Source organism: Patiria miniata, unplaced genomic scaffold, assembly GCF_015706575.1.
Source record: "Patiria miniata isolate m_02_andy unplaced genomic scaffold, ASM1570657v1 HiC_scaffold_1, whole genome shotgun sequence".
Taxonomy (NCBI): domain Eukaryota; kingdom Metazoa; phylum Echinodermata; class Asteroidea; order Valvatida; family Asterinidae; genus Patiria; species Patiria miniata.
Window position 1 is genome coordinate 9,463,224 of NW_024037047.1, and position 27,424 is coordinate 9,490,647.

A 27,424-nucleotide genomic window follows, 5' to 3' on the forward strand; every position below is an offset into this window, starting at 1 on the left:
GACACTTTCTTCGTTGTATAAACAGACACGAGGCATGCTAGACTGTATATTTACAGTACTAAATCCATCAAAACACTGCAAAGTGAGATGCTAAAAGTTGGGAAGAGAATTAGGCTACATGCAGTTATGTTTATGTTCAATGCATATTATGCAGATTGTTAACATTTTCCACTGTAAAGTTGTAACCATGACAATGCACCAGAAGCCAATACCATGGATCTACTATTAAATTTCCCGTGAACAGAAAACAGTTCGCACTAAAGCAAAGACTGGTGTTCAGCCAAAATATTATCTCAAAAATTGTCCAAACTGTAGTTGAAGACCTAACAGACGTAAGGTCTTCAACTTAAGTTTAAAAAACCAGATTTTTTGATGTTGGGTTTAGTGACAAATAATCTATGGATGGCAAGTTAAAACTACAGAGGAGGAGTTTCTAACTTTTTTTTTTTCCCTCACAGTAGTGCAAAACCTTTTTCCACATCAAGTAGGCTGCAACATACTGTGATGATAATAATACTCTGATACGCATCACGCGATCCTACAACCCCAACTCCATTTTCACAAACATCTTAACATTGTGATCCTCAATAAGATCCAGTACTTTCTTTGCTTGTTCCTTGTCAAGTGGCGTGTGTTCCTGCATTTCTTGGACGTATCTTATCCACACACAGTTGGCGCAACCGCTCTCGCAGCAGGTTTCTGGGTCTGGCGGTTGGGGAGTGGGTGACCTTGATTTGTCCCCAGTGGAAGTAGCATTGTGTTGATTTTGTGGAGTCTCAGTTGATGTGTTAGTGGAGTTTATTGTGTCACTATCCAGTGGCTGATCTGTAAGTTGCTGATCCACAACACCTGAACTACTGTTTGGTGGTTGACTAATCTGCTTAATAGAACCTGTTGATACATTTCTCTTTTGACCTTTTGAAGGTATTTGTTGATATGCTTTCAACTTGGTGGTTGATAACATCAAGTTAGATTGCACATTCTCATTGCCTATACCCTGTAAAGTTACATCCACTAATTTAATTGATGTTGGTATTGCACATGTAGACACTTTAGTGGAGAGAGATCTAGTTTGTTGCACAGAGAGATTTTCTGCTGAAGTGGGCTTTATTCTGCTCCCCCATCTTGCTTTTGCTGATTGTGACATATCCACAGCTTTCTCTTGTGTGGAATCTGTGGATGTATTGGTTGATTGGAGCCAGATTTTCAACTTCTTGTTTGCCTGGTTTATTGGTGTTTGTGCATCCAAAACATGAGCACAACCACAGAGATGTTTTGGCCAGGCTAGAGGCTGCCCGCTCCATCTGATGCCTTGAAAGTGTTGCATTTAATTATGAATCAAATCTGTGGGTGAAAAAGAAAAGACAGAGTTCCTCATTCAGCTCAAACAGGGGATGAACTTTTTTGGAATATGAATTGAACGATAATGAATTAATTTAATTGAATATGTCATACATACTAGTCCCAAATTTTCGGATTTATGTAGTTGTTGGGCGCGATCGGTCGACCTGTGCTCTCGGTTGATCGCATTGCATGATGGGTCAATTCTGTAGGATATCCTGGACTTTACTTTGGACCTTTTATTAAAAAAACTCCTCCAGAGCCGTGAATTAGAAAGAAAATGTGTTCGACTGGTGGCAGTGGGATCGACCGATCGCATAATGATCGACCAATACTAATAGCGCAGCGCGATCGACCGATCGCGCAGATCGACCGATCGCGCCCAACATGATGATGAAGATGATGAACCATGGAGCTATAAATGTGTTTTATAGCTCCATGAATGGCATGATGAAACCAACTGACCAAACTGAAAAAGCAACTAACAACAAACAACAACATGCTAAATGACCCCACCTTTCTCGACATTCGATACCGGTCCACAGAAGTACACAATCAGTAAAACATTTGAAAAAAATGCTAAAACCCTCAATGCACTGAACTCAGGACCAATGTTCACTTCTGTCATGTCTGTTGACATCGACAAAATCAACAGCGAAACTTATCTAGCGCCCTCCAGAGTCGGCTACTTATACAGGGCGAGGATCGATAGGCGGCGCGCCAACACAGAAGTCTCGTGCATAAGCATAACTTCATTTTTCATAAGGCCGTAAGGTTGCATGATTTCTTTTTTCTTATTTGGGCGAGTGATGTATTGGTGATATAACCAAAAACGTAAACCGTAAATATATGGCAGACGGCAATCATGATTTCAAAAATTCTGATATTTGAATTTCAATAGAACAGTATGAATTTGCACACAAAAAAGATCAAATTTTAATCACAATTGAGGGGTCATAGTTCATTGCTATAGACCACAAAGATATGGCGGTATCCCTGAAATGTTTCCACGGGTACCGCAATATCTTCATGAACATGTGTTTGGAAGGGCATTTCAATGAAAATACGCCCCATCTTGCATCGTCATGATTGTATCCTAAGCATAATGGGACGTATTTTCAATTGAAATGCCCCAATAGATGACCCCGTGATCGCATAGATCATAATACAGATCAGTGGTATCCATGACATGGTGTGTGGGGATGAGCAGCTCATTTTCCTTGGGGTGTTACCTCTGTATCAAAGAAAACTTTCAAGAAGTCAACAATTATAATCCATCAACATGAAAACTTTGATCAGTGAAAATGCAGTTGACCCTCTTTTACTTGCAGTTGAGAGCGCTAGAGACGTAGTCTGCTGACTTGAGAGAATGTGCAAAGAGGCAGGCCTTCTGCAGAAGCTGATTGGACTATGCAGTCGCTATGGATACATCCATCCATCTTGTGTCCTCGGGAGGTCAGGGGTCAAGGGTTGCTATGACTACGGACCCCTAGGCACCTTGTTGAGGCGCAACATTCAGAATGAGTGGTATGCTTGTTCGGAAACTTGTCAGATGCAAGTCAATCACAAGTCAATCACAAGTTAATCACATATGCAGGAACAAAAGATGAACATAACAAAAATAACAAAAGAATGCAATAGGTTGGGGCGGAGTGACATCATCCGATGAAAAACATCTACAAAATGTACATTCATTTGCGCATCAGTTTTCATCGATTGCTAGCTGTTACTAGTCAGCAGTCCTGACTCAAGAACCACTGATTTTAAAGAATTTAGGTCTGGGAGCTTGACAAGCCAACGTAAAAATTCCCGGATGTCCGTGCCAGCCTATTGTCATGGTTCAGTTTAGTGAGCATGTGACTTGAGATTAGATGACTTGGGATGGTGCTGTCACATTTTCTGTTCTTTTTTAAGGTGGACGAGTGTTGTTTCATCTCAAGAAGATATGTTTGGCATAGAAAGCTCACAGGTACAGCAGACGTCTATAAGAAATACTAACCAATCGGAGAATTCTTCAGATGATATAAACGATCATCGTAGACTTTCCGTTATCCCAAGTAGTGATAAGATGCAAACACAGGAAGAGAATTTGAACTGGACACTTCGTGATTCCCTCAATCAAGGTAAACATGAAAAAACTTGGATGAACTGTTTAAGACTCTTTCGTGACATTTTCTTCTGCAATATGTTGAAGTTCAACAAATTAAAAAAAAATATCAATGTTAATTTTCAGGTACCATTTCCCAGTACTACAACACACTTCAGCTAGTCAGTCGCAGACTGCCGTTTGGCCTGGCCCAGATTGGTCAATGCTTCAGAAGGACTGGCCAATCAGAGAGCTTGACAGATGACGATCACGACAGATATATCTTTGAGTGAGTGAAGGCTATTCAAGAGAATGAGTTTCTGAGTGCAGTTGTTGGATCTTGAAATAGTGTCAATTTCTGTAAACAACAACTGGCCAGATTAAAATGAAAATGCTCAATAAATGTTTAGTTTTGCAGATGTTTTTGACAGTTAATTTGGCCATTTCAGTGAAACTTGTTTGAAAATTGCGTCTCAGGTACCATGGTCAAAACCCTGGCCAAAAAGTCGGTAAATTATTACCAAAACTATTCTCACAGTGAAGCTTTTACACGGGTATAATGTTAGCTTCAAAGTTTTCATTATTTTTTTGCAGCTTGCCTGAGTTTACTCAGATGACAGCCCAGTTCTACTGCTCCCCTAAGACTGCGGATCGTTGGATGATTGACTGGCAACGAGACAGGATTCAGTGGTGGAGAAAGGTAAACCAAAACCAATTTTGTCCAGACCCCCCCCCCCCCCTTGACTGTCGCTCCAGTTCCTACCCTAAATTCTGAATTAATCTGACGTTTGTTCCCTAATGATAAATCATAAAGCAATTATTATTGACTCTGTGTACCAGTACCCCCTCAATGGTGAAAAAGAGAAAGCTTGCCATCTTCTTCAAAGCGATTTATTGCAAGGCAGTTGTTGGCCTTTTCAGCAGCATTCTGTTTCCTGAGCTGAGGAGGGCAGCGGATAAAGGCAACCTGGTGAGAAGTCTAAAACTATGTCTCTCCATTTCACAGAGGAACTATTCCAAAGGCTCCAAACTACCACAAAGCAAGGCAACCTGCGGGAACACAAGGTTCCCTATCCAGGCTAGCCTCACGCTCAAGCCAGAGTTTGCCGAGTGCAACGCGGTCACCCCTCTGACAGAGCAGGAGGCTGTGGATTTAGAGCAAGCCACGGTGGGTCAGGCAAGCTGCATACACTGGTTTGAAACCAGGGAGAAGAGACTAACGAGCTCCTTATTTGGCAAGATTCTGAAGAGGAAGAAGGCAGTCAACCAATCCTTTCTGATGAGTTTGTTTGGTTTCAACTCTAAAGCAGATAGCAGTCCAGCTGTCATGTATGGGAAGAACCATGAAGATGAAGCTAAGATGGTGTTTGCAGAGAGAAATCCACATCTCCACCTCCACAATTGCGGATTTGTAGTCAACCCAGCGTTCAGTTTTCTTGGTGCCTCTCCGGACGGGAAGGTCTGCAATGGAGGCCAGACTGGTATCTTGGAAGTCAAGTGTCCTTACAGCGCCAGAGGCATGATGGTTCGTGAAGCTGTCGCATCCATCCCACAGTTTTACATGGTGAAATCTACGAGCGACAACAGCGCCCTCGCTCTGAAACGGGACCACGATTATTACTATCAGGTCCAAGGTCAGCTGATGGTAACCGGTGCGCCATTCTGTGATTTTGTTGTCTACACGGACAGAGACGTGTACGTGGAGCGAATTCTTCCAGACGTAGAGCTCTGGAACGCCATGCTGGACAAACTAGCTGCATTCTACCTAAAGCATGCAATGCCATTTTTAAATGAGCAGGGAATGTGATTTTATTTTTTTTCTCCAAACAATGACATATTTGTACTAAATAGAGGGCATACTGTGCACAGAGTCTGTAAGTGTATTGTATGAATCAACGCTTCAAAATTGTAAGTGGGAAGTTTTAAACGTAAGGTGTTTAATTTTAATTAAAATGAAAATAACAGTCTTTTAAATATTAATGGTATTCATCAAGTTGCTTTTCTCAGAGAAAAAAATTAGATTCCAAAATAATTTCTCAGGATGTTAGATAAAATGTTTACCAAAGTTGTATCAAGTATTTCTTCAGGATGTTGTTAGGAACCATTTTTATGTATTCAAAACTTACGAGAAAAAAAAAATGAACAGTACTTACTTCATGTAAATTTTTATCAGTTGAGAGGCAATCTGTAAACTGATTGATGAATATATTTGGCACGATACAAAAGAATAATGTTAAACACAAAATTGAATTCCAGCACTTTCATTTCACCTTTTTGTATACTTTTCTATAACAAGTCCTTTGGTGATTTAATTCAATAAATTAATTTTCTGACCAAGAGCATATTTTGTCATTAAATGTTCTTCCTTTAAGTGGCCTGCTTCTCACACACAGTTTTCAGGTGCTCCGTCTAGCTTCCAGATGTCAGAGACCAAGCAGTCTGAACTCCTGCGCACAACAGACATCCAGTTCCAGTTTCCCTGGGGAGTAGAGACGATTGAAAGAATATCCAACAGAGGGAGTGGTGAACTGGAACGGCTGCAGAAGGAGACAGGCGTAGACTTCCATGTGAGTTGACATAGGCTCGACATCGGCTCAAAAATCACTGACCAATTTGTAGACATGATCTCACTCAGAGGCCACTGGCTCGTTGCCATAGCAACTGGCTCTCATTTTCTTTACAAAGACTAGGCATTTCTGTTGCAATGTATTGTACAACGATGTTATTTCCTGAGTCTTATCAGCTTTTGTTTCATACTCTGGTGTGTTTAGATTGAGAAAGGCAAAAATGTGGAATGCATGTTGGAGACAACATGGCACCCAAACGGTCCTTCAGATGCATCTCCATTAAGGGAATACTTGTGTAGGTAGTTCATAAGGCCGTAAGCTGCGTAATTGAGACTTTAATATCTTCTAAATCAGAACAATCATCCTGTACCAAGCGCACTTCTCTTGTGATTCAATATGCCAGGGTCGGGAGGGAAGGAAGAACGTTCTACCCCAGGTGGTTGAGATGGTATGTGGTCTAGAGAGGGGCATACTGGCATTACTCCTAGATGCTTATCAAGAAAAGGAGAGAATGGACAGCAAGGGCCAGAAGATCAACCACAGAACAGTAAGTGGCGCATCATAGTCAAATGTTTCTCAGTCCCAGTTTCATGTCTTGTCATCATTCTTGCAATGACTGACCTTCATTGAGATGATATAAAAAGAAAAAAGCAGCATCAGGTAGCAACCCTCTTTCTGTCATTTACTTGTTTTCTCATGAATGAGTAGATATTCACTTCTGAAAAGTGAATTTGAAGTATGGGTGTAAATCCAAAGGGAGGATATATACATGTATCTCCAAACTTTGTGTTCTTTCCATATTTATTGTACAGGTGTTGAGATTGCATGTCAAACTTGCACCCATCAAAGTAGCTGTTCTACCCATCAAGGGAACAAAGGAAATAATTGAGGTATGAAGCTGGCTTTAGATTTTTATGTGATGAAAGGGTTTGGACTCTTTGCATGATTACACCCTAGAGCAAATGTTATGTGACAGCCTTCAAGATTTCATTTGCTGCTTACAAATTTCAGATTAAAAATGCTAGCAGTTTGAGGCTACAAAACATGTTTTTTGGGCTGACCACTTCTGGTCAAAAAAGGATGATCAGAATGCAAAACTAATAAGAAATCATCGTTGCAAGTATATTTTTTTTCAGAAAATATTCGGATATCTTGGCTGCTTGGAGTATTTGTAGTGAACTATAAAAACTTACCCACTTTTTTCATCTCGATTGACAGATTTGTGAATATTTGGCTAAAGAGCTGCGCAAACGGAGTATTTCTTGCCATCGTGTCAATGAGCTCGGCCCAGTCATTGGCCAACATGTAGCAAGGTTTGTATCAGTTGTCCTCCTTAAAGTTTTATATTTTTGCTTGAGTTTTACCGGAAAAAAAATAGATTGTGCACTTAACTTATGAACCAGAATTATGTCCATTACTTCCTGCACAGAAGTCAAAAGCAAGATTCAAGTTACTCACAAGCCGCATCACTCTAACGAAGGCAAATGTAAAACTGATAAACAGTGACAATGGAATACCTTAGTCAAAGGTCACCAAACCTAAACACCCAATCCACATGTTACCTTGAGAAGAATTCAGACCTAGAACAAAGAAGTAAATTTGTAGTACCTTACTACATTACTCACAAACTCTGTATCATAAAATTATATTTGACTATCATTTCTGTTTAAACTTTAATTACTATTTTTTTCATTTAGATTTGACGAGATGGGTATCCCCTTTGTTGTCTTGCTTAGTGATAAAACTCTGAAGACTGGTGTAGTCAGGATGCGGCATAGGGACACAATGATAACGGTGAGCTAATAAAAGAAACATTGCTTGATTCTAACTGTAAGCCATGGGCTGTGTCCTTGGGCAAGCCACTTTACCCACACAATTGACCTATCGCGGTAGAATCGCGTCAACACAGCTTGTGAAATATTGTCCAATTACATGATATACAAATGGACGAGGAACGTGCAAAATCTGAGACAAACAAAACGTATTGTACAAACATTCCATAGGGTTGTCTAAGGGGCGTGGCTAACTCGCAAACGGCAATAGGTCAATACCACATCAGTCTGTTGGGCTAAACTTCAGATGACATTTAATAACCATTTTATATTCTATATACTCTCCTCTCAACAATTTTGATTAACACTATTTATATTTATAATTTCAGCAACAATTGCACATCACCGAGGTAAGAGAAACTATAGAGCGCCACCTAGAGGCTGGATGAGGATAGGAATAGCGCAACGAGCTAATGACTGGAGCAACTCGGTGACTGCAGCACATACGAGTTACGAATCATGAGCTTGTGGACGATCTTACAGTATGACAGCAAATGAAATAAACATGCCTAGCAACGGAGAGTCTACTCTCAAAAGACTGAGAGACTTGGTCTTCTGATTTGATTGTCTAGCCGGAGTGGGGGGGGGGGGGGCTCCTGCTGTAAAAACAACTACAATTTATATAAAACTAAAATTGTAAGATTTTAATTTTAACTAAACCCGATGCAAATTTATCTATTTCGTATTTCGTAGTATTCATGCTACATGTACTCAGTGGGGAACGTGCCAGGAATCACCTCAGATTGCACCAGAGCAACTAGAATCCAAAATAAAAATTAAAGGTGCACAAATGTGAATTCACTTAGTTAACAAAGTCCACTAAAATATAGATAACACAGACATTTCCTCAGCAGGCAACAAAGGTATATGGCCGGTCAGACTTGCCCCCCCCCCCCAAGTCTATACTTTTTGTTTATACATTTACTTCTTTGCAGCAGCTCTCATTGGTTTACATCATAAACAAACGCGCATACAGCCCCCACAGACAAATATAGAATCTCTGAATTATAGTTAGATTATACAGTCGAACCCTGATAAGAAGAGCACTGTTAAAACGTCCTGCACAATTTTACGTCCCGGGTCTTCGGGATTTTTTATTTTCCATTACTATTCATACAATTAAGGTACCTGTTATAACGAGGTAATTTGTCCCAAGGACCGTGTTATAAAGGTGTTCGCGTGTCCACTCTCAATAATACAGTTAACCGTACGTAGCCAAGATGTTTCTTATATCAGAATTTTGTATTAAGCGGACCATCCCATCAGTCCCATTCATTGTGCACGTAAAGCACAGTTGGGACCAAGACTTTACGTTTGTTTTAACCAGACTTTGTTTTAACAGTGTTTGTATTAACGAGAGATAGAAGATGTTATTGTTGAAATGGCCAACCAAGCCGCTGGGTGTTATGCTCCGACGCACACCTACAAAAGTAGCGACGATCTCTTCTTTAGACCGAACAGTGCCGGACCATGTACAGCGACTGTCCGTTGTCAACATAAGATGGGAAATTGACCATCAAAAACAAAAGTGCATTTCACGATAATTTCTCGAGATGAAAAACTGCCATCGAAAGCACAATTTATTAGTGCCTAGCTCGCAACATGAAAATTGTACCTCTTTCATGGAAAACTGGCCTTTAGAAATAATAGTGCTCCTCCTCACGCGAATAAATTGGTCACTGAGCTGGCCATCAAAAGTGGCAGTGCCCCTCTCGCGATAAAATAAATTGGTCTCTCTACATAACTAGTCAAATTCATGGGCGGACCCAGAGAGGTTACTGCCGCTGGCGGAGGGTGTGTGGTGTGCCAAGGACGGATCCAGGGGGCAACGGGGCCATACCTCCCCCCCCCCCCCCCATTGACGTCACAAAAAAAGCAGCAACTACGAACACCACCACGAGAAAAAATGTCACCAAAATTGGTTGAGTGGTCAGAAATTGCCTCAGATAGCACCACAGAGCATTAAAATCTTTTTTTTTCCGGGGCCCTTGAGCCTTAGCGGGTCCCAAACCCCATGTGTGCTGTGAATTTGTTGACCCGCTTTTTGGGCACCAACGGAAGGTTCCCCTTTTTCAGCGGGACAAGGGCCCCTTTTTGGTGAATCCCCCCAGTTTGAAAAGCGTCCGCAGCCCCTTGTTAATGTTAGATTATAGGCCAAAAAAAAGTCTCCGGTTTCTGGTATGCACGCGCGTCGCCGTAGCCATACGCGCGTCGGCAAAATTGAAAAGTTTTTTTTCAATTATGTAAGATGATGTCTCAAAACCGCCAAACTCACTGGTTTGACTGGAATCCTGCTGCTGCACAATTTTAACGTGTTTTTTTTTATGGGGTTACGATCGAGTATAAGCTTTATGTGGCCATTCTGGGCTCCCGTACATTTTTGCACTAAATTTAGTCGGCCATCATTTGCAGTCATCAGCCGACATTTGAAGGGGAAAAAAGTAAAAAAAAAAAAAATAAAAAGCCGCGTCGCCGCACCACTTTTGGGACAAGCTCCATACCAGAAACCTGAGACTTTTTTGGCCTTATAGATAGATGATGTTGTTTGTTGGTCCGACGCACAACAGAAGAAGCGATCTTCTTTACCGTAGAGTGCAGGCTTTGCGAGCATTGTAATTTCTTTATTTTGAGATTAATAACGTTTTCTTATGTCTTATTCTTATGTCTTACAGTCGAACCCTGATAAGAAGAGCACTGTTAATACAACGTCATGCTTATTACAAGCAAGATTTCAGGTCCCAAGTCTTTGTTTTTTAGTCCTTGGACTAACAATAAATCCCGAAATGAATGAATGAATGAATTTATAAAGTCCCAAGGACCTTGTTATCAAGGTGTTCGACTGTACACGTACGCTTATTTACATGAATGAAGAAATGCTTCTTGGTACTTCCTAGAGTTCTTTGGTCACCTTGTTTATACTTTGGCACAGGTAAGCCTGTATAATGATTCTTGTCATGTATGGCTACCCGATTAACGTTATAATTAATTCAGGGGCAAATACGCTGATTTGGGGCAAGCTCTTGCACTTGGGTAAGAGAAGCTCTCTATACATTGCTCAAAATGGGTGAAAATGGCACAAAGACGTGCACGTCTCTCAGTAACTGGGGGTTGCTGGCGTAAGGCATGCCCCGAATCGCGTGATACAGCAACAGTCTCTTTGGTCTGGAGAATTCATTTACATTTTAATAACATTTTAATAACTGTATTTTTTATTTTTTTTATTTTAAATATTACTTAATTAATTGATTTATAGTTTTAATTTGTATCTTATTTTTGCCCTCAAGGAAAGCAGTTTTTTTTAACTGAGGAGGCCACCCTGTTTAAATAAGACTGCAAATAAATAATTCACAAATGATATGTGCCAAGCATTCGAGCAGTCATGGTACCAGATGTAACTCGAATTAATTCGCAAATGGTTTATTGGTTGAACGCATGGATACCTGTTGGCATGTAAATCGCGAATATTCCATGTGTGCCATTCAATTTGTCGTTTTTTTTTGCATGACATCTATAACAGACAAATTTTCATAAAACTTAAAGCAAAACCACTCCTTGTGTAGATAATTATGTACAAGTTCCAAACTTGTTTTAAAAAAATAGTTCAGGATATAACAGATGGTATTGTGCATTTTTTTCGTCATATAGATGAAGTATTTACCCGGGAAATCAACGTCAAATGTGACACCTTTTCCGAGGAGAACACTGTTTACCCAAATCTCAGTTTTAATTAGGCTTTCGTTGAAAAGTTTGAGAGAGATGTGGTCCCGACCCGATAAAACAATTGCGATATTTCATAGTTCATTTTAAAGCTCAAGATATTGTGCTCGGCGTTAACATGGTTATGTAGTTATCTCTTATTAGACTTCAATAATAAATGCCAAAAACGTAGGAGCATGAATATTCAAAAATATAATGTTCATGGAAAAATTTGTCCATGATTAGTTGAATATTGAATACATTACATTGTACATGTATATTGGTAGGGCTGCAGATCCTGACCATTACGTAACGACGACTCTTTGCAATACATTTCTTCGTGCGGCTTGTAAAAAATAACATCGTCTTATGGTTTGTCCGCACCTGCATACATGGTTGTACCAGAATTCGCCTCTATCTCTTCTTGTTGGCCACTTTATTTTATTAATGCAGTTTAGAGGTGACTTTCAGGAAACAATCAAGTTGATAAGATCAACTTCAGTGTGTTTAGTACAGTATAGGACTATACCTTCAAAAAACGTACAACATTCAAAACCACACCTCAACTTTGTATTAACGAGAGATAGACGATGTTATTGTTGAAATGGCCGCTGGCTGTTATGCTCCGACGCACAACTACAAAAGTAGCGACGATCTCTTCTTTACACCGTGCAGAGCTGGACCATATACAGCGACTGTCCGTTGTTAACACGCAGCGAAGCTACTGAGCTATGCTTCTTATTATACATTGTAGATGAAATCTTGTTACTTTCTAGAGTGCGTTCTGTTTGTCACCTTGGGTTATACCTTGGCACAGGTAAGCTTGCTAAAGTTGTAATACAGGGTGCATGAGTAAAAAATAAAACGAAACCAAGTTTTGCCTTTAGCACTTTTAAAATCTAGGATATGAAAGCCCAGTCATGTTCCAGGTATATTGTCGTGTGTTTTTTTACAGGACATATAAAACGGAAATATGTATAACTTGTTAAAACATAAATACTTCTATTTGTGATATAAAGATGGTATTGTGCAGTTTTTGTCGTCATAGATGAAGTATTTACACGGGAAATATACGTCAAATGTGACAGTTAATCCTTGTATGTGTATATGATCCGTGATATACCGCTGGCTAGTTCATGGAAACAATAAGCCATTTGCGAGTTAAATTTGAATAAAATCTGGAACACTGACTTAATCCAATGCTTTGCACATTTTAACTTTGCATTCTCCCGACCAAAGAGACTGTTACTACATCACGTGATTCGGGGCAAGCCTTATGCTGGCAACACCCAGCTCTGGCATGGTCTGGTGTCTTTGTGCCCGCATTCTCACCCATTGTGAGCGATGTTTTGATGCTGAGCGTCTCTTACGTAACTATGTAAGAGCTTGCCCGCAACAGTGTCTTTGGTCTGGAGAATTCAAAGTTAAAATGTGCCAAGCATTCTGAGCAAGTCAGTGTACCAGATGTTATTGAAATGTAAATCCCAAAGGGTATAGGTTACTCGCAAATGGCTTATTCTGTCAGTTGTTGAAATTGAATACATGTACATGTATATTGATTGGTAGGGCTGCAGAAACTGATCATTACGTAACGACGACTCTTTGCAATAATCACAAATTTCTTCGTGTGGCCTTTAAAAAATAACATCGTCTTATGGATTTGTCCGCACCTGCATACATGGTTGTACCAGAATTCGCCTCTTTCTCTTCTTGTTGGTCACTTTATTTTATTAATGCAGTTTAGAGGTGACTTTCAGGAAACAATCAAGTTGATAAGATCAACTTCATGGGCGGATCCAGGGGGGGGGGGCCAAAGGGGGCCATGCCCCCCCCCCCAAAGAAACGAAACCAATTTTTTTTTTTTATGTGACATCGCAATAAAGGCAGGCAATGAGTACACCACCATCTTTTCCTCAAAAAAACATTGGTTAAAGTGGTCAGAAATTGCCTCAGATCGCACCACAGAGCATCTAGAATCCAAACATTTTTTCGGGCCCCTTAAGCGGGCCCCGAACCCCACGCCGTAATTTTTTTTGACCCACTTTTTTGGGGAACCAAATTTTTTTTGGGCCCCCCCCCCAAAAAAAATCGTGTTCTGGATCCGCCCTTGATCAACTTCAGTGTGTTTAGTACAGTATAGGACTATACCTTCAAAAAACGTTCAACATTTAATACCACACCTCGACTTCAAGCTGGGCTGTGGTGTTTGGGCAAACACCGCAGCCGCTTTACAAACCAATTTTCCGATATAAGGGAAAATAAAATGAAAATAACATCTGAAATTGATATTTAAACAAAAAAATTAATTGTTCTTCCAGGTTGTGCCCTTGAGAATCACCTTCACCATGTCTTCAAGCAGTCTGAAGACCAAGGGAGCTGTATTCTTACTGTGTCTAGCATTCTTCACACTCGGTCGTTTTCTGGTTGTATTCGAACCAGACCAATGGTTTGTATATCAGAGATTGGGAGGCGTGGCCCCAGTCAGCCGTTTTGATGTTGCCAAAATAAAAAGCCGCTACGAGAAAGAAAGCGACATTGGTGCCGCTGGATCCGACCGGGATAACCCCAGTGAAAAGATTTCTGCAGCCGATTCAGAAATAGAAGAGGCTGGTGACAAGTCTTTGGGAACGATTTACCACGGTGAAAAGATTCCTGCTCTTGATTCAGAAACAGACAAGAAGAATGACCAAGTTGAAGATAACATTGTTAACCGCCGCGCACCGATTATCAATGAGAACGTGGAGGATGAAACGGCGATCGTCAAGGATGAAACAGGGAACTTCAAGGATGAAACGGGGAACTTCAAGGATGAAACAGGGAACTTCAAGGATGAAACAGGGAACTTTAAGGATGAAACAGGGAACTTCAAGGATGAACATTCGATCGTCAAGGATGAACATTCGATCAAGCATGAAACAGTCATCGCTGAAACGTCAATCGTCAAGGACGATAAAATGATCGTCAAGAAAACCCCACCAGTTAAAACTAAACCAGTTGCTCAGCCGAACCGTCTCCATACTGGCGGACGGTACTCCATCACCTCATCCCAACTGTTGGGAAATGCACTCAGGTTTATGTCCTCAGATGTTAAGGCATCCTTCGCGAACATTACAGGACTGAAATATGACGAGCAGAAGGCTACAGTTATTTGGCCAAACTTAAGTGCTCAAAAGAAATGGGCCGTGCTCAGAGCCGGCATGCGCAAACTGGGCTATGAACAACGCTTACCTACAGTCATTTGCCTTGGAGTAAAAAAAGGCGGCACAACAGCGTTTTTGTACTACCTTGTGCAACATCCACAGATTGCTCGCGCATTACTGGAAGAAATACATTACTTCAGTATTGACTACGAAATAGGCTTAGACTACTACCTATCTAGAATGGGGTTTAGCTCACAACACATGCTTCAGTTTGAGAAATCACCGTCATATTTCGTCTTCCAGAATGTACCGGAGAGGATGTTGAAGGATCTACCGCCCAATGTCAAGTTCGTGGTATGCGTGCGGGATCCCGTGGAGAGAACCATATCGGACTTCAGACACGAATATGAGTTGAAGCTCAATCGCAACCCCTCCATGGCCAGAGGCGAAACGCCTGCCACACAAGCCAAACACTTCGTAGAAATGATTTTCAATCGTAATGGTGAGGTAGATATGTCCAAAGGATTGACAAGAGAAAGTGTCTACTCCATGCATTTCAAGAGGTGGTTGCAGAGCTTTCCGAGAGATCGATTCTATATATTGAGTCATGAGCGCGTGGATAAAGACCTGTACAGTGAACTCAAGAACTTGGAGAAGTTTCTGGGTCTGGAGTCATTTTACAAGAGGAGCATGTTCTACTACGATAAGAAGAGACAGGCGCCTTGTATGCGGTCTGGTTGCCCACACCCAAGTACCCCTGGGTTTCTACCTAAAGCAGACCTCGGTCCCGACGTCATCCAACAACTCAGGGATTTCTTCCGGCCCTATAACCAGGAGTTTGCACAACTTACCCAGATGAACTTTTCCTGGACAAATCTCTGAACAGAGCGTCCACGACTGAAAGGAAAATTGTTCAACTTTGTTTTATTTTTTATTTTTTTCAGATTTGAAGATCCATTAATCATAATCATTGCGCGTTGTATATTAATCATAATTCATATAGAGAGGTTTACAGGTCTGCTGGCCGCAGAACTGTTTCCTGTCGGGGAAAAAGTAAAACATTTGCCAGTAATGAGAAAACAAAATGCTCGAAACCTTTTTGGGATGAGGGTCGGTAACCTCCTTATCGGACCATCCAGCGAGACAAGTTGTTTTGTAATCACAATGTGCCACTTTATAATGCAGAGTTCAACTGAAACAGCAACTGTTTTTCGCATATTTGTACATGTATTTGTATCTTGAACGTATATGTCTAACGTGGTCTAATTTAGACATGGAAACAATGTATTTTTAACATTAAAATGATGAAACACTAACGATGCCTATTTTTCTATTCCTAGTTATTTTAAAAGAGAAACAAAGACAACATGTCATTTGGAGACACATCAAGAACTCCTTTTTCGATTGTCGTACTTAATTTTATGATACTAAAATTGATTCACAAAATTGATACAAACGATGCCTATTTTTCTATTCCTAGTTATTTTAAAAGAGAAACAAAGACAACATGGCATTCATTTTGAGATACATCAAGAACTACTTTTTTTCGATTGTCGTACTAAATTTCATGATACTAAAACTGTTTGATTTCTATTGTAAGTTTGATTTACCGTAAAATCTCCAATACATGTAATTGTTTGTGTTTTTGTGATAGGTTGTAATTTTTAGTGTTTTTGTGATAGCATGTAATTTTTAGTGTTTTTGTAAAATTGCATATCTTTGATTGTAAACTACTCATTCTTTATTGTACCGGTAGCAAATGTAATTTCCTTGATTGATTAATAAACTATTTTCTATTCTATTTCTATTCTTTTTAAAGGGTCTATGCGATGAATTTTTCTTTAAGAACATATTTTGTGAAACGTTCTACTCTTAAATGTATGCAAACTGTTTGACATCACTTTTTGGTTAATTTTATTGAAAAGTGCACTTGTTAAAATATTTAAAATGTTCCATTCAGGCGCGGTTCTACGGGGGGGGGGCTAGCAAAAAGAAGGATTGTGATGTACATGCGAACGGTCTCCCCCTAAAGAAGAAATAGCCGTGACAAGGGTGCATTAGTTAATATAGTGTGAATTATTTTAGGATTTTATTGGCGCTCCCCATTGAAAATATGGCAAGAGCCCCCCCCCCCCCCCCCTCCCCACCTACCTATTGATTTTCGGAGGCCTAAGTGTCTGGAAAAAATAACCGGTCAACATTTCAGCACGCCTCCCTGAAAAAAATTCTGGATCCACCGTGCTAGCCCCCCAAAATATTGGTTCTAGAACCGCGCCTGGTTCCATTCCTTTCCGGACAACTGTGGGCGCTGTTGCTGTGATGTCATCAGGAAGACACTGTTCAGTTTTAAAGGATTTTTCTGTTTAAGTTGTGAACCCACAAATGTGCTAACTGAAAACATTTTGTGAGAAAAGTCTGCTCACTGGCTTACATGCTATGCACTGATGCAACGAATCACAAAAGAACAGAATTTTACATTTACGCAGCAAAATATCTAATATTCCGGCAATTTTGGTGCTGAAATAATAACATTGAGGTTTCTGCCTGAAACGACATCACACTTTTGAGTATGGAAATGGCATTAACATGAAAACCAAAAAGGCACCAATATACCTTTGAAAATGGAAAAACAAAAATCGAAAACAAATGTATGGGGCGCAAAGGTGCATTTTCAAGGATTGCATTTGCACGGGCCCACGCCCTTTAACTGAACGAGTGTAAAAGTTGTCGACAACATTTTGCGAACACTACTTAAAGACAACGAAAATTTGTATTCCTCCGGTGTAAACAATGATGTAAATCTCATACACTGTGTCAAGACGCCACATCAGCGGTTGTGTACAAAGTGAGTAAATTTTCCAAGTATTTTCTAACAAAATTGGAAAATGTTTCTCAGTCCCAGATTCGTGTCTTTTTAACATTTTTGCAACGACTGACCTTTTATTGAGATGATAGGCCTATAGGCCTATGAAGAAAAAAGTGGCGTCAGCCTAATTGCACTGTACAAGTGAACATTTACAAAAACTGAAGAAAAAAAATGTCAAGTATTTGGCATTGTTCAAGGAAAATTATTTTTCGGGGATGATTGAAATTTAACAGCTGTTTTCCTCGGGTTTGAGGATCCAGAAAAAAAATGCCCTTTTAAGAAATTAATATTTTCACACAAACATTAGTTTTTAAAGAATTGTGCCTTTCAAATATTCTAACGTGAGTAAAGTGTGTAATAAACACTTGTATGTAAAATATGAGTCTTTTTGAGACATTATTGTCTGAAATTGTTTTCCCCCGTTGTTGTTGGTGAGTTTTTTTGGATGGGGGTGGGGGAAGGCTAAAAAACATTGTTGGACATGAATAATTTTTGAGCCTACCCTAATATGAAATAGTAACTTGTGATTTTGAAAAAAATGGAAATTCCTGCCTAACAAAACGTTTGTTTTACGTATATCCAAACAGTTGCTCTCTGGTTTGTTTATTTTCAGTATATACGCAAATTATATGGAAAGCGTGATATTTTGGCTGAATGGTAGAAGTTCCACACAACGCCCTTCCCGCGCCACGCCCCTCGTAGCGAAAGTTGGGAAAGCAAATGGAGGACTAGGTTACAAGTCCATTTATTTATCGGTGTGGTTATTTGTCCCTACATGTGTTGAAGCTATAGCTGTACCTTGATTGTGGACGGTATCCGACTAAACACAAGATCAGCTGGAATCACTGAAATTTGCATCGAATTCGAAGTTACTTCCTTGCTCTATGCTTCGTTCCTCGTTCGTTTTGTCGATTTTTTTTGTACATTTGGGAGATTATGGCAACCGTCAAGTCATGGATAGGTTCAGAGAGGCACAGAGAACGTGTGGGTGATTTACTGAGGTAATCCAGTCACTTTTATTGGTCAGATCGTATCACTAAAAAATGACAAGAAGCCCATCAACCAACCGGCGGGCGAAACGGTACCATAGCTAGCCGCCTAGCCGAGTCATGTGAGTAACTCAGCTGAAATACCCATCAAACAAGAAGTCACATGAATTCCTGATGAGCATGTCAGCTGGAGTTATTCAACCTAGGCACAGCATGCATTGCACACTGTTGCATGATCGGAAAAATTCGGCTATCCGATCACCACTTTTTTCAATTAATTTTCTAGCGCCAAAAGTTACCTCTTTTTATCATGTTTATGGTTATTCCCTCCACTTTCCCTCCTCTACTCTCACCCCCTCCTTTCCTTAATTTCTATTTATCAATCAGTCGCTCACTTCATCAAGATTCGAACCTCGGACGCTTGCTTGATACATGAGTCTCTTATCCGCTAGGCCGCGCACGATCGCTGTTGCAATGATCAATCTTTGGACGTATTTGAAGTATCCATTGAAATAAACTAAATATTCATGAGAAAAGGGAAGAATCTCATACTTGGACTATGGACTCCTAGTCCTAGCCCCATAAATGTGGCCAATTTCTGGACTACCTCTGTAAATAAAGGCCACACTTGAAACATGTGCCCACAAATGTAGAACTTTGTCAAATTGGGATTTTCACAATTAGACTATTTGTAGTTTATTTACACTTTAGAAGCATACTCACCCTCTTTATAGCAACAGAAAATTGGTCCCTCCAATTTTCAGACATCTACTTTTTATGTAATTTGTAATAATGTTTTGGAATTGAGATGCGCAAACGTGTGCAAACGAACCTTGAAATTATATGAAATATAGATGTCTGAAAAAGGGGGGACTAATTTTCTATTGCTTTAAACTAAAGAGGGTGATGTGCTTCTAAAGCATAAATAAACTACAAACAAAGTCTAAATGTGAAAATAAAAACTTGACAAAGTTCTGCATGTTCGGATAGGCCTACATGTTCCAAGTGTGGCCTATATTTACGGAGGTAGTCCAGTAAACTAGCCACATTTATGGGGCTATTGGACTCCATGCTTTGGAAATCACTTATTTTTAATATTTCACTGCAGTGAACTTCAGCCATCAGAAAGCGTTAGCATGTCCTAAAAAGTCAAATTTAGCAGGGAAAATATGGTAAAAATGTTGCAACCTGACAATAATGATTAAGACATGTTAGGGAATAGAAAATTTTCTTGACTCTCCACATGAAGTGGCGTCAGGTTGTAACTTTTTTCCCGAAAATATTGAAGCATGATTTACTGAAAAAACATAAGGGGCAGTATTTTTTAAAGAATAGTTTCTTCATAATAACTTGAAAATAAAGGACAGGAAATCTGTAGCTTAGTTTAACATGTATCCATGCCCTAAATTTGATTAAATAAGTGTTATTGTAATTTGTTTTAGTTAAATTTATATAATATTGCATTAGGCGAAGAAAAAAAAAAACAAGTTTCTCGTCCCCGCCCGCTTCCTTTTTGGAGGCCGCCTGGATTTTTTTATTATTTTTTATTTTTGAAAAATGTAGTAGAAAAACACTGAAAAAGTCTACAAATTCATCGGAAAATAAATACCAATACCAATACAACTCTAAATGACACTGTAAATATGTTCAGTTCTCTTGTCCAACTTGTCTTTCATCTTTAAAAGTGTCTTTGAACAGTAGAACACCAACGGTTGCAGGAATTTTGAAAAGGCGGTCATCTTGAAAAAAATTAAAAATAAAAAGCCCCGCTTCCTCCCTTTTTCCAAAAACCCCGGACGAGAAACTATTTTTTTTTTTTTACTCGGCCTTATTTCATTGTTAGTACAACCCATTGTATGGCAGATATTTAAATTCAAACAGACTTAACACCTTGAGCCAACATTGTTATTATTTCAGCACATTAGATGTACCGTCTCTCAAGGGAAAGAAAGTTCTGGTGACAGGTGGCGGTGGTTTCTTTGGCATTCATCTAGCGAGGGCGCTACACATGCTTGGATGCGCAGTGGTTATAACCGACAAAGGAACGCCCATTGAGGACTACAGCAAAGATATCACATTTGTGCAGGTTAGGAAAAGCTTATTCCTTTCACTTTCAATTTCAATGGTGTACAGGCCTGCATCTACATTCTCTGTTTAATTGAATGCAATAATAAGGATTTTAGAAGCTTTTGTTGGTTGAGAATAACAAATTGTGTTGAGTTGCATTTTTCCTTTTTGTTAATTTCACGAAGGGGGACATCAGGGACAGAGATTTGGTGGAGGAACTCTGCAAAGATGTCAACTGCGTATTCCATATTGCATCGTTCGGCATGTCAGGAGCAGAAATGGTAAATGTCTCATTTGTCAACAAAATCCTTTTCACCAACAAGTCAGTGTGATTTCATGCAAACTAAGCCCACGTTTTTGGCCCTTCTCTCAACAAATTCATCAACTAATTGTAAAAAGTCAAGTCTTTCATAAAATGCAAATTATGTTAACATTGTTTTTATTGTCCTGTCTGCTCAACTTTTGACTCTTTTTTGAGTTATTTATTTTAAAAGAATGTGAAACAAGCTTCTATTTAATGGCATAATTTTTTCTTTGAATTTTTTTTCAGATGAAGAAAAGAGATTTTATAGAGAGCATCAATGTTGGAGGAACAGAAAATGTCATAGAAGGTAGGACATTCATTCTATTGCTTGTCTGTAAGAGGTAGTGGCTACTTTTATTTACTTTGAAATTTAAAAAAATGAAGCATGAGATATCACATTTTCATCCATGAATGTTATCACTATGAACTTGAAGGTACAAAGTACACTGATCTAAAATTGTCACGCACGCACCTAAAAATAGATTTTAAGTGTCGTGAATAACCTGTACTGTGGCATCATACAGTTTTGGTCGTTGTTTACAAGTGTTGTGAACTTTGTCTATTTTTAGTGTCTTTGAGAGTTTGAAAAAGCATGGCTGATCTTCGTACAAATAAATGCATAAATTCAGCACTTCATACGAATTGGTGCCCCAGTGAACCTGGTTGGGCAATAGATTTTGTAGGGTATTTGAGAACCTTTATAGATGTTTCTTTGAACCTTTACCCAACAAAATCTTTTGAAATCTAACATTTGGTTGGCTTTCATAAAGTATGTGCCGTTGGAATTTGGGAATTTTTTTGGCATAGATCATTTGACAATGTTACCCAGAGGGAAGAGGTTTTGTTAGAAATACTGAACAAGGAGGAATTACTGAACAAGGAAATTCAAATGTTGAACTACTTTTGACTTTTTGTTATTTACAAGTTAGCAAACAAAAATATGAAAATATTGATCTGGAATCATGCCTTGCTGCAGGGGGTAGGAATAAACACAGTGAATAATCTTGATACATCTCTCAGAATATGGCCTCTGTCCACTAGGTACTCGCCTAATGCCGAACAAAAACGGCAGCAAGATTGGAGAACACTTAACTGCAGTTACTGCACCACATCCTTGTAGTAGCTACCTCTGCATGCTATAACAATTATTATTTATCCTCACTTATATTTTTGTTAGCATGCATCAAGCAGAACGTTGCTCGGCTAGTTTACACCAGTACCATCAATGTTGTTTTGGGCAGCAAGGCGTTTGACATGGCTACTGAGGCAGAGCTCCCACGGATCCCTCCTGAGGAGGTAAGTTACAATCCCTTTCAGAGAGTTGGTTTGTCTGTGCTCTGCTTTTTTTTTTTTGCTTAAAAAAAAAATCATATAACGGATTTCGATCTGGTAAAGACTTACGGAAGGAATTTTTATCTGAAGCCATTTTTGACACTTTGTACACAATTTGGATATTAAGTTTTTTGTGCCTTCGTTTGTTCTTTGTTCGTTTTTCTTAATTTTGTTCTACACATGACAATTGATATACATTAATATTAATACTAAGAATGGATGTTCCCCTTTCCAAATTTGATCTTTTACTTTGTCACCTGGTCACTAGATAAAGTGGCAGTGGCTGCAAAGTGTGCCGCAGCACCTTGTAAACCCAAATAAAGGCGCTACATAATGTGTCTCATATTTTCATCAACTTCATTTACCTGTCTCTAAAAAATAGAGAGCGCTTTGAAACACCCGTAGAAAGTGCTATATAAATGTAATATATTATTATTTTAATTATATGCTGTTAGAAACGTTGCCACAATTTATTATGTCCTTGACTTTGAGTTGTTGCATACTTAAGGTACAACCGTGTGAATCTTTTGCGTTTCTCTTCTCATAGTGTTGTGTTGAAGTCAAACAAACCTAGAAAACATAACATTGTACGGCAAAATTAAACTGCACGCTGGATTTTGGATTGTTGCATGAAGCTACCCCAAAGCAATAGTAGAATTGTACGCGATAATTCATATCTCTGGAGCTTTAAAAATAGCTGCTTATCAGCTGTAGGTCAACACTTTCTTGATATGAATTCCAAACAACTCTTTGTACCCTGCTGTATTAAGGCAATTTTATTTTACATGGGAAAAGGTTGTTCACAGCAATATGCAAAATGTACGGAGCAAAACTTTTACAACACACGTGGGCTGATGGACCTTTCTAGGGCATGCTTTAATACTTGACATTGATTATAAGTTGTATAGAAAAATGTATGAATTTTGAAATTTGTGAATTTATAATTCCCACTGTATCATTTATATTGTAAGTCATTGACCTTTAGTTGTGTTGTAGTTTGTTGAGATACGTTATCAGCTGTGCTGCTGTGTGATACTGCAGAATAGATTCACTTCACAATAATTAACATATTAAATGTTTTCAATTTGGAATGAGTTACATTGTGTATCTGGCAAAGCTATGGAGTTTGTACGTTTACTTCATTTGCAAATGAGGAGGTCAAGATTCCTGATTGTGATCTTTACAGCATGCAGATGACTACTCCAGAACTAAAAGCATTGCAGAGGTGCTTGTCTTAAAATCAAACGGACGACAAACACAAAGTGAGTAGATTGTGATCTTCAGATGCATCATCAGGATCCAATGCACATGTCACTACTAGCAAAAAACCAACCCTCATAAAACATGCTCATGTCTGACCTTATTTAAATTGCTCTGATTTGCAAAGGTTCAACCGGCTGTTTTATTTTAAAATTTAAATTAACTTTCAATTTCAGTGAATTAAAAGTGTAGGGTTCCCTCGCAATTTTAAAACACTTTGAAGTTTTTATTCTGAATCCTATAATTAATGAGATATTTGCACTTCATACATGTACAGTGAAATCTCCATAAGTTAAACTCTGATAACTCAAAACAACTGTTAAGTCAAACAAGAATCCATTGCCATCAGTAGTATAACAATGACATACATGTACAACCCTGCTTTAATAACTCAAAACTCTGCTTAGTCAAATTTTGAACCTGTTCCCTTGAGGTTTGGCTTATCAAGATTTCACTGTACAAAAAAAATGTGGGTTAAATTCTAAAGGATCTACATCTGTATATTTTAGAGATATGGATATTTTCATGATAAATTGCATGTGGGGCAAAATCATTTCTTGAGGCTTCTAATTTGTACTGTTTTTTTTTTGCAGATGGTGAGATATTGCACACGTGTGCAATCAGACCACCGGGCATCTATGGTGCTGGGGAACAGAGACATTTCAGTAGGATTGTGGTAAGGGAATATGAATGCCCTTGCAATCCAAAAATTGACTAAATTTTAATTAAGTAAGCAGAAAAAAAAATGAAAATTGGGAAAAGGTTTCTCAACCAGATTAACCATGTCTGTCAAACTGCTGAAATGAATAAATCACCAATAATAAGCAACAATTTTGAGCACGAATAAGGTTCGTGCTCAAAATGCTGAAGACAAAAAGGCAAACTCTGGCATGTCAGGCCCCAAAATAAACACTCAAAATAATCCTCTGTATTTTTCTGGATTGAAAGGAAGATGTTATTGTGTTTTATCTTTTTATCCACTCACAGGGCATTTTAAAAATCTACAAGGCAAACCTGGGCAGTCCTGACAGTAAAACAAACTGGGTTCATGTGGACAACCTGGTGAATGGCCACCTACTGGCGGCAGACGGGCTGTCGGCAGGCAAGAATCACATATCGGTAAGGAACAAACAATGGACTCTGTGCATTAACATTAGAGGGCGGTGTTTCACCCAACATCAGTAATAGTTACCTTGTCAGAGATATTGTTTTGTGTCTTGTGTTCCAGGCGAACCAGGCGTACTTCATCACAGACGAGACACCCATCAACAATTGCCTTTTCTTCAAACCAATCATCACCGGCTTAGGCTACACCTTCCCTGATGCTTGGCTTCCACTTGGTGTGCTATATTGCCTAGGTAAGAAATAGTATAATGAAGTGACGTGGGCAGCCCCCCCCCCCCCCCCCCCCCCCCCCCCGTTACTTTCTGGATTTCAAGCCAGTGTATCAGTTGTCACTCATCCTAAAAAGAAAATCTCTTGTGAAAATTTCCTAGCAAAACTCCCCAAGGAAAGCAGTACCCAAATTGTAGCACAGGGCTTCTAGAAACCCAAATGTCAAATTTAAGGCAATTGATTTTGTAGATCACAAGTGAAGATAAGTGACATGCCTCAAAATGGGAGTCAAGCTGCCAAGAACCCCAGGTTTATCTTTTAAAACCTTAAATTCATCAATTGCAACATTTAATTGTAACCATTTCATTAAGACTAACCAACAAGCTTATACTGAAGTATTTGATATCATTAGAAAACTATCGCTCTGCTTCTGTCTTTTATCTTTAGATATTAGCAATTTTTATAATTTTGAAGTCAAACAAATGTGAGTCCTTACAGCATTTAAACCTACAAAATTGATTGCTCTTCATTGCAGCCTTCCTGTCTGAAATTGTGCATTTTCTTGTGAAACCGTTTTACAACTTTGTCGGCTTCACTAGAACTGAGGTAAGCATGATGGAATAATCTTATTCTTGACTCTAATAAGTTAAAAAAAATCACTCTAAAATTAACAAGTAGTAATTTTGTTTAGCTCTTATTTTATAGTGAATGTTTAATTGGTTCATTTCAAGTTTATTGTTAATGGTGCATCTCCTTTTATTTGGTATAAACCAGGTTAATTGTCCATAGCCTGTGTAATGGTTTATGTGTTTGTAACTGATGTCTGAACAGTTAATGCTGTTTGGCTCAGTTTATGGTGGATGGTTAGTTTTAACTCAGTTTTCTGGTCAGTGTTTAGTTTTATTTAACTGAGTTTTATGGTTAATGGTTAATTTATTCAGATGTTCCAGGCAGCTCTCCACCACACAGTCAGCTATGAGAAGGCACAGGACCAGCTGGGTTATCAGCCTCTCCAACGGGGTTTAGAAGACTCCCTGGCTCACTTACGTCAGTTAGGCTACGGCAAAGACCCTGAAACTAGCTCTAGTTGGACCTCGTCCCTTCTCTTCAAGATCGTTCTGTCAATCACTATCATCATTGTCTTGGTTGCAGTTTTGCTGTAGACTGGGCAGGGATTCATTGGGTTGGGTTCGGATTGAGGCTGCCAGTGTACTAGTGTGCAGTTGTTTTTGCCAACAGAACTTCATTGGTTTTCTTAAAGTTTGGTTCAATGTACTATAATTGTACTTTGTAACTTGCCTTCATAAGAGTATGCCTACCTATGTTTTTTTTAACATTTAAAAAAAATCTTACAACAGTACTAATTCACAGACTGGCCATAGACCTTATGCGTTGCGGGTGTCTCATCAAAGGCTGTTCTTTGTTAGTTTAATTCAGTAACGATGAATACACAAAAGGATCACTCATACCTATCCAGGTGATAACAAAACAATTGCCCACGAACACCTTAGCACACAAGGTCTATAGATACCAAAGTTTTCCTGCGTATTCTGGTTTACGCGCAGAGCTTATTATTGACATCAACGTGCTCACACTAGAACAAAGACAGATGACATCACACGTCGTTTCTCTATGGTGTTTTGGTGTCTTTAGTGTTTTGAGTAAGATTCTTAGGTGATTAGAGAAATCATAAGGTTGGAGTTTTCCCATTGGTCATTTTGTTTTTGGCAAGTAGTGCAAAACAATTAAAAACGAATCAGTTTATCAGTATTACATTGTCATTTGGTGTGCTAGAAATATTCTTAAGAGAGATGAGAATAATGTGTGCTTTGTTGTGAAGAAGAGGTACTGGTGTCTGTGACTCGACACAAGATTACTCAGGAATGCTGCTTCGTTCCTAACCATATTTACCACTTTTGAAAAACTTTACCATGTGAACTTGAACCAGATTAAGTTTTCCATGTTTGTGCACAAACCTTCAGAAAACGTTTTGTCTGTTGTATTCAATTTTCAAACTGTGAAGGTGATGTGCCGATGACAACTTTGAAAATTATGTAAAATGGTAAATGGTTTACTCTAGATTTTTGCACAGACCTCAAATTTTTTTCTTGCACAAAATTCAGAAATCATTGTGAAATCTATTTTTACGTACAATTTTTCAAATTTTGAAGGTACTATTGTTTTGCCGACGACAACTTTGAAACTTGTGTGAGTTGGATGTAATTGTAGATGCTTTATTCTAGATGTACATGTACATATACATGTACATTAATGCAGAGTCAGGCTGTCATAGAAAGACTGTGTATTACAATTTATGTAATAGTTGTGATTATAATTAAGACATTTATTCCAGATTATTTGTTATTAAATGTTTGTATTTGTTGCTATTAAGATTTTTAAAGAAATTCAGTCTGTAATAATTGATGGGTTATCATTTATGATTTGATATATTCTGATGCGTAGGAAATACATGAATAGCTTTAATAATACATTCATGTTTAGTTCTAGACTATGGGTCCATAATTTGGGAGACATTTTTGCCTATAATTTTATTTTGATAAGCCATACAAAACATGGGATATTTCTGGTAACAGTACTTTGGCTGTACA

General features: G+C 38.9%; 3 protein-coding genes across 12 annotated transcripts; all 3 read left to right on the forward strand.

The window, feature by feature from the left end:
- Positions 1-2,019: 2,019 nt before the first annotated feature.
- Positions 2,020-8,368, forward strand: LOC119722489 (DNA polymerase subunit gamma-2, mitochondrial-like). Of its 6 annotated transcripts, none has more exons than XM_038192674.1 (11): positions 2,020-2,110; positions 2,673-2,868; positions 3,256-3,464; positions 3,575-3,716; positions 4,022-4,127; positions 5,821-5,994; positions 6,398-6,541; positions 6,807-6,884; positions 7,213-7,307; positions 7,692-7,788; positions 8,156-8,368. In XM_038192674.1, exons 2-11 carry the CDS (start codon positions 2,711-2,713, stop codon positions 8,213-8,215), a joined length of 1,263 nt encoding a protein of 420 aa, XP_038048602.1. In that variant the 5' UTR covers positions 2,020-2,110; positions 2,673-2,710; the 3' UTR covers positions 8,216-8,368. The 6 variants fall into 6 exon arrangements, with proteins under 6 accessions (XP_038048602.1, XP_038048611.1, XP_038048569.1 ...); XM_038192683.1 differs by having other exon boundaries at positions 7,731-7,788; XM_038192641.1 differs by lacking the exons at positions 5,821-5,994; positions 6,398-6,541; positions 6,807-6,884; ... (1 more) ...; positions 7,692-7,788; positions 8,156-8,368 and adding an exon at positions 4,434-5,769.
- Positions 8,369-10,316: 1,948 nt separating this feature from the next.
- LOC119722473 lies at positions 10,317-16,480 on the forward strand. 3 transcript variants are annotated; one of them, XM_038192627.1, is made up of 2 exons: positions 10,317-10,755; positions 13,841-16,480. In XM_038192627.1, exon 2 carries the CDS (start codon positions 13,868-13,870, stop codon positions 15,542-15,544), a length of 1,677 nt encoding a protein of 558 aa, XP_038048555.1. In that variant the 5' UTR covers positions 10,317-10,755; positions 13,841-13,867; the 3' UTR covers positions 15,545-16,480. The 3 variants fall into 3 exon arrangements, with proteins under 3 accessions (XP_038048555.1, XP_038048538.1, XP_038048546.1); XM_038192610.1 differs by lacking the exon at positions 10,317-10,755 and adding an exon at positions 10,786-12,339; XM_038192618.1 differs by lacking the exon at positions 10,317-10,755 and adding an exon at positions 13,112-13,203.
- On the forward strand, positions 13,247-27,208 carry LOC119722523 (short-chain dehydrogenase/reductase family 42E member 1-like). Of its 3 annotated transcripts, none has more exons than XM_038192704.1 (11): positions 13,247-13,268; positions 20,435-20,603; positions 20,770-20,865; positions 21,135-21,195; positions 22,066-22,184; positions 23,407-23,482; positions 24,074-24,156; positions 24,468-24,599; positions 24,709-24,838; positions 25,351-25,421; positions 25,757-27,208. In XM_038192704.1, exons 2-11 carry the CDS (start codon positions 20,526-20,528, stop codon positions 25,976-25,978), a joined length of 1,068 nt encoding a protein of 355 aa, XP_038048632.1. In that variant the 5' UTR covers positions 13,247-13,268; positions 20,435-20,525; the 3' UTR covers positions 25,979-27,208. The 3 variants fall into 3 exon arrangements, with proteins under 3 accessions (XP_038048632.1, XP_038048623.1, XP_038048641.1); XM_038192695.1 differs by lacking the exon at positions 13,247-13,268 and adding an exon at positions 18,289-18,529; XM_038192713.1 differs by lacking the exon at positions 13,247-13,268 and adding an exon at positions 18,549-18,639.
- The last annotated feature ends 216 nt before the right edge of the window (positions 27,209-27,424 follow it).

Coding starts and splice junctions, on each gene's coding strand:
- LOC119722523 (XM_038192695.1), top strand. CDS start 18,465: ATGGCAACCGTCAAGTCATGGATAGGTTCAGAGAGGCACAGAGAACGT. Junction 24,600..24,708: donor CAGGCAAGAATCACATATCG/GTAAGGAACAAA, acceptor CTTGTGTTCCAG/GCGAACCAGGCGTACTTCAT. Junction 24,839..25,350: donor TGGTGTGCTATATTGCCTAG/GTAAGAAATAGT, acceptor TCTTCATTGCAG/CCTTCCTGTCTGAAATTGTG.
- LOC119722489 (XM_038192641.1), top strand. CDS start 2,711: ATGTGCAAAGAGGCAGGCCTTCTGCAGAAGCTGATTGGACTATGCAGT. Junction 3,717..4,021: donor CACGACAGATATATCTTTGA/GTGAGTGAAGGC, acceptor ATTTTTTTGCAG/CTTGCCTGAGTTTACTCAGA. Junction 4,128..4,433: donor GGATTCAGTGGTGGAGAAAG/GTAAACCAAAAC, acceptor TCCATTTCACAG/AGGAACTATTCCAAAGGCTC.
- LOC119722473 (XM_038192610.1), top strand. CDS start 12,277: ATGAAATCTTGTTACTTTCTAGAGTGCGTTCTGTTTGTCACCTTGGGT. Junction 12,340..13,840: donor TGGGTTATACCTTGGCACAG/GTAAGCTTGCTA, acceptor TTGTTCTTCCAG/GTTGTGCCCTTGAGAATCAC.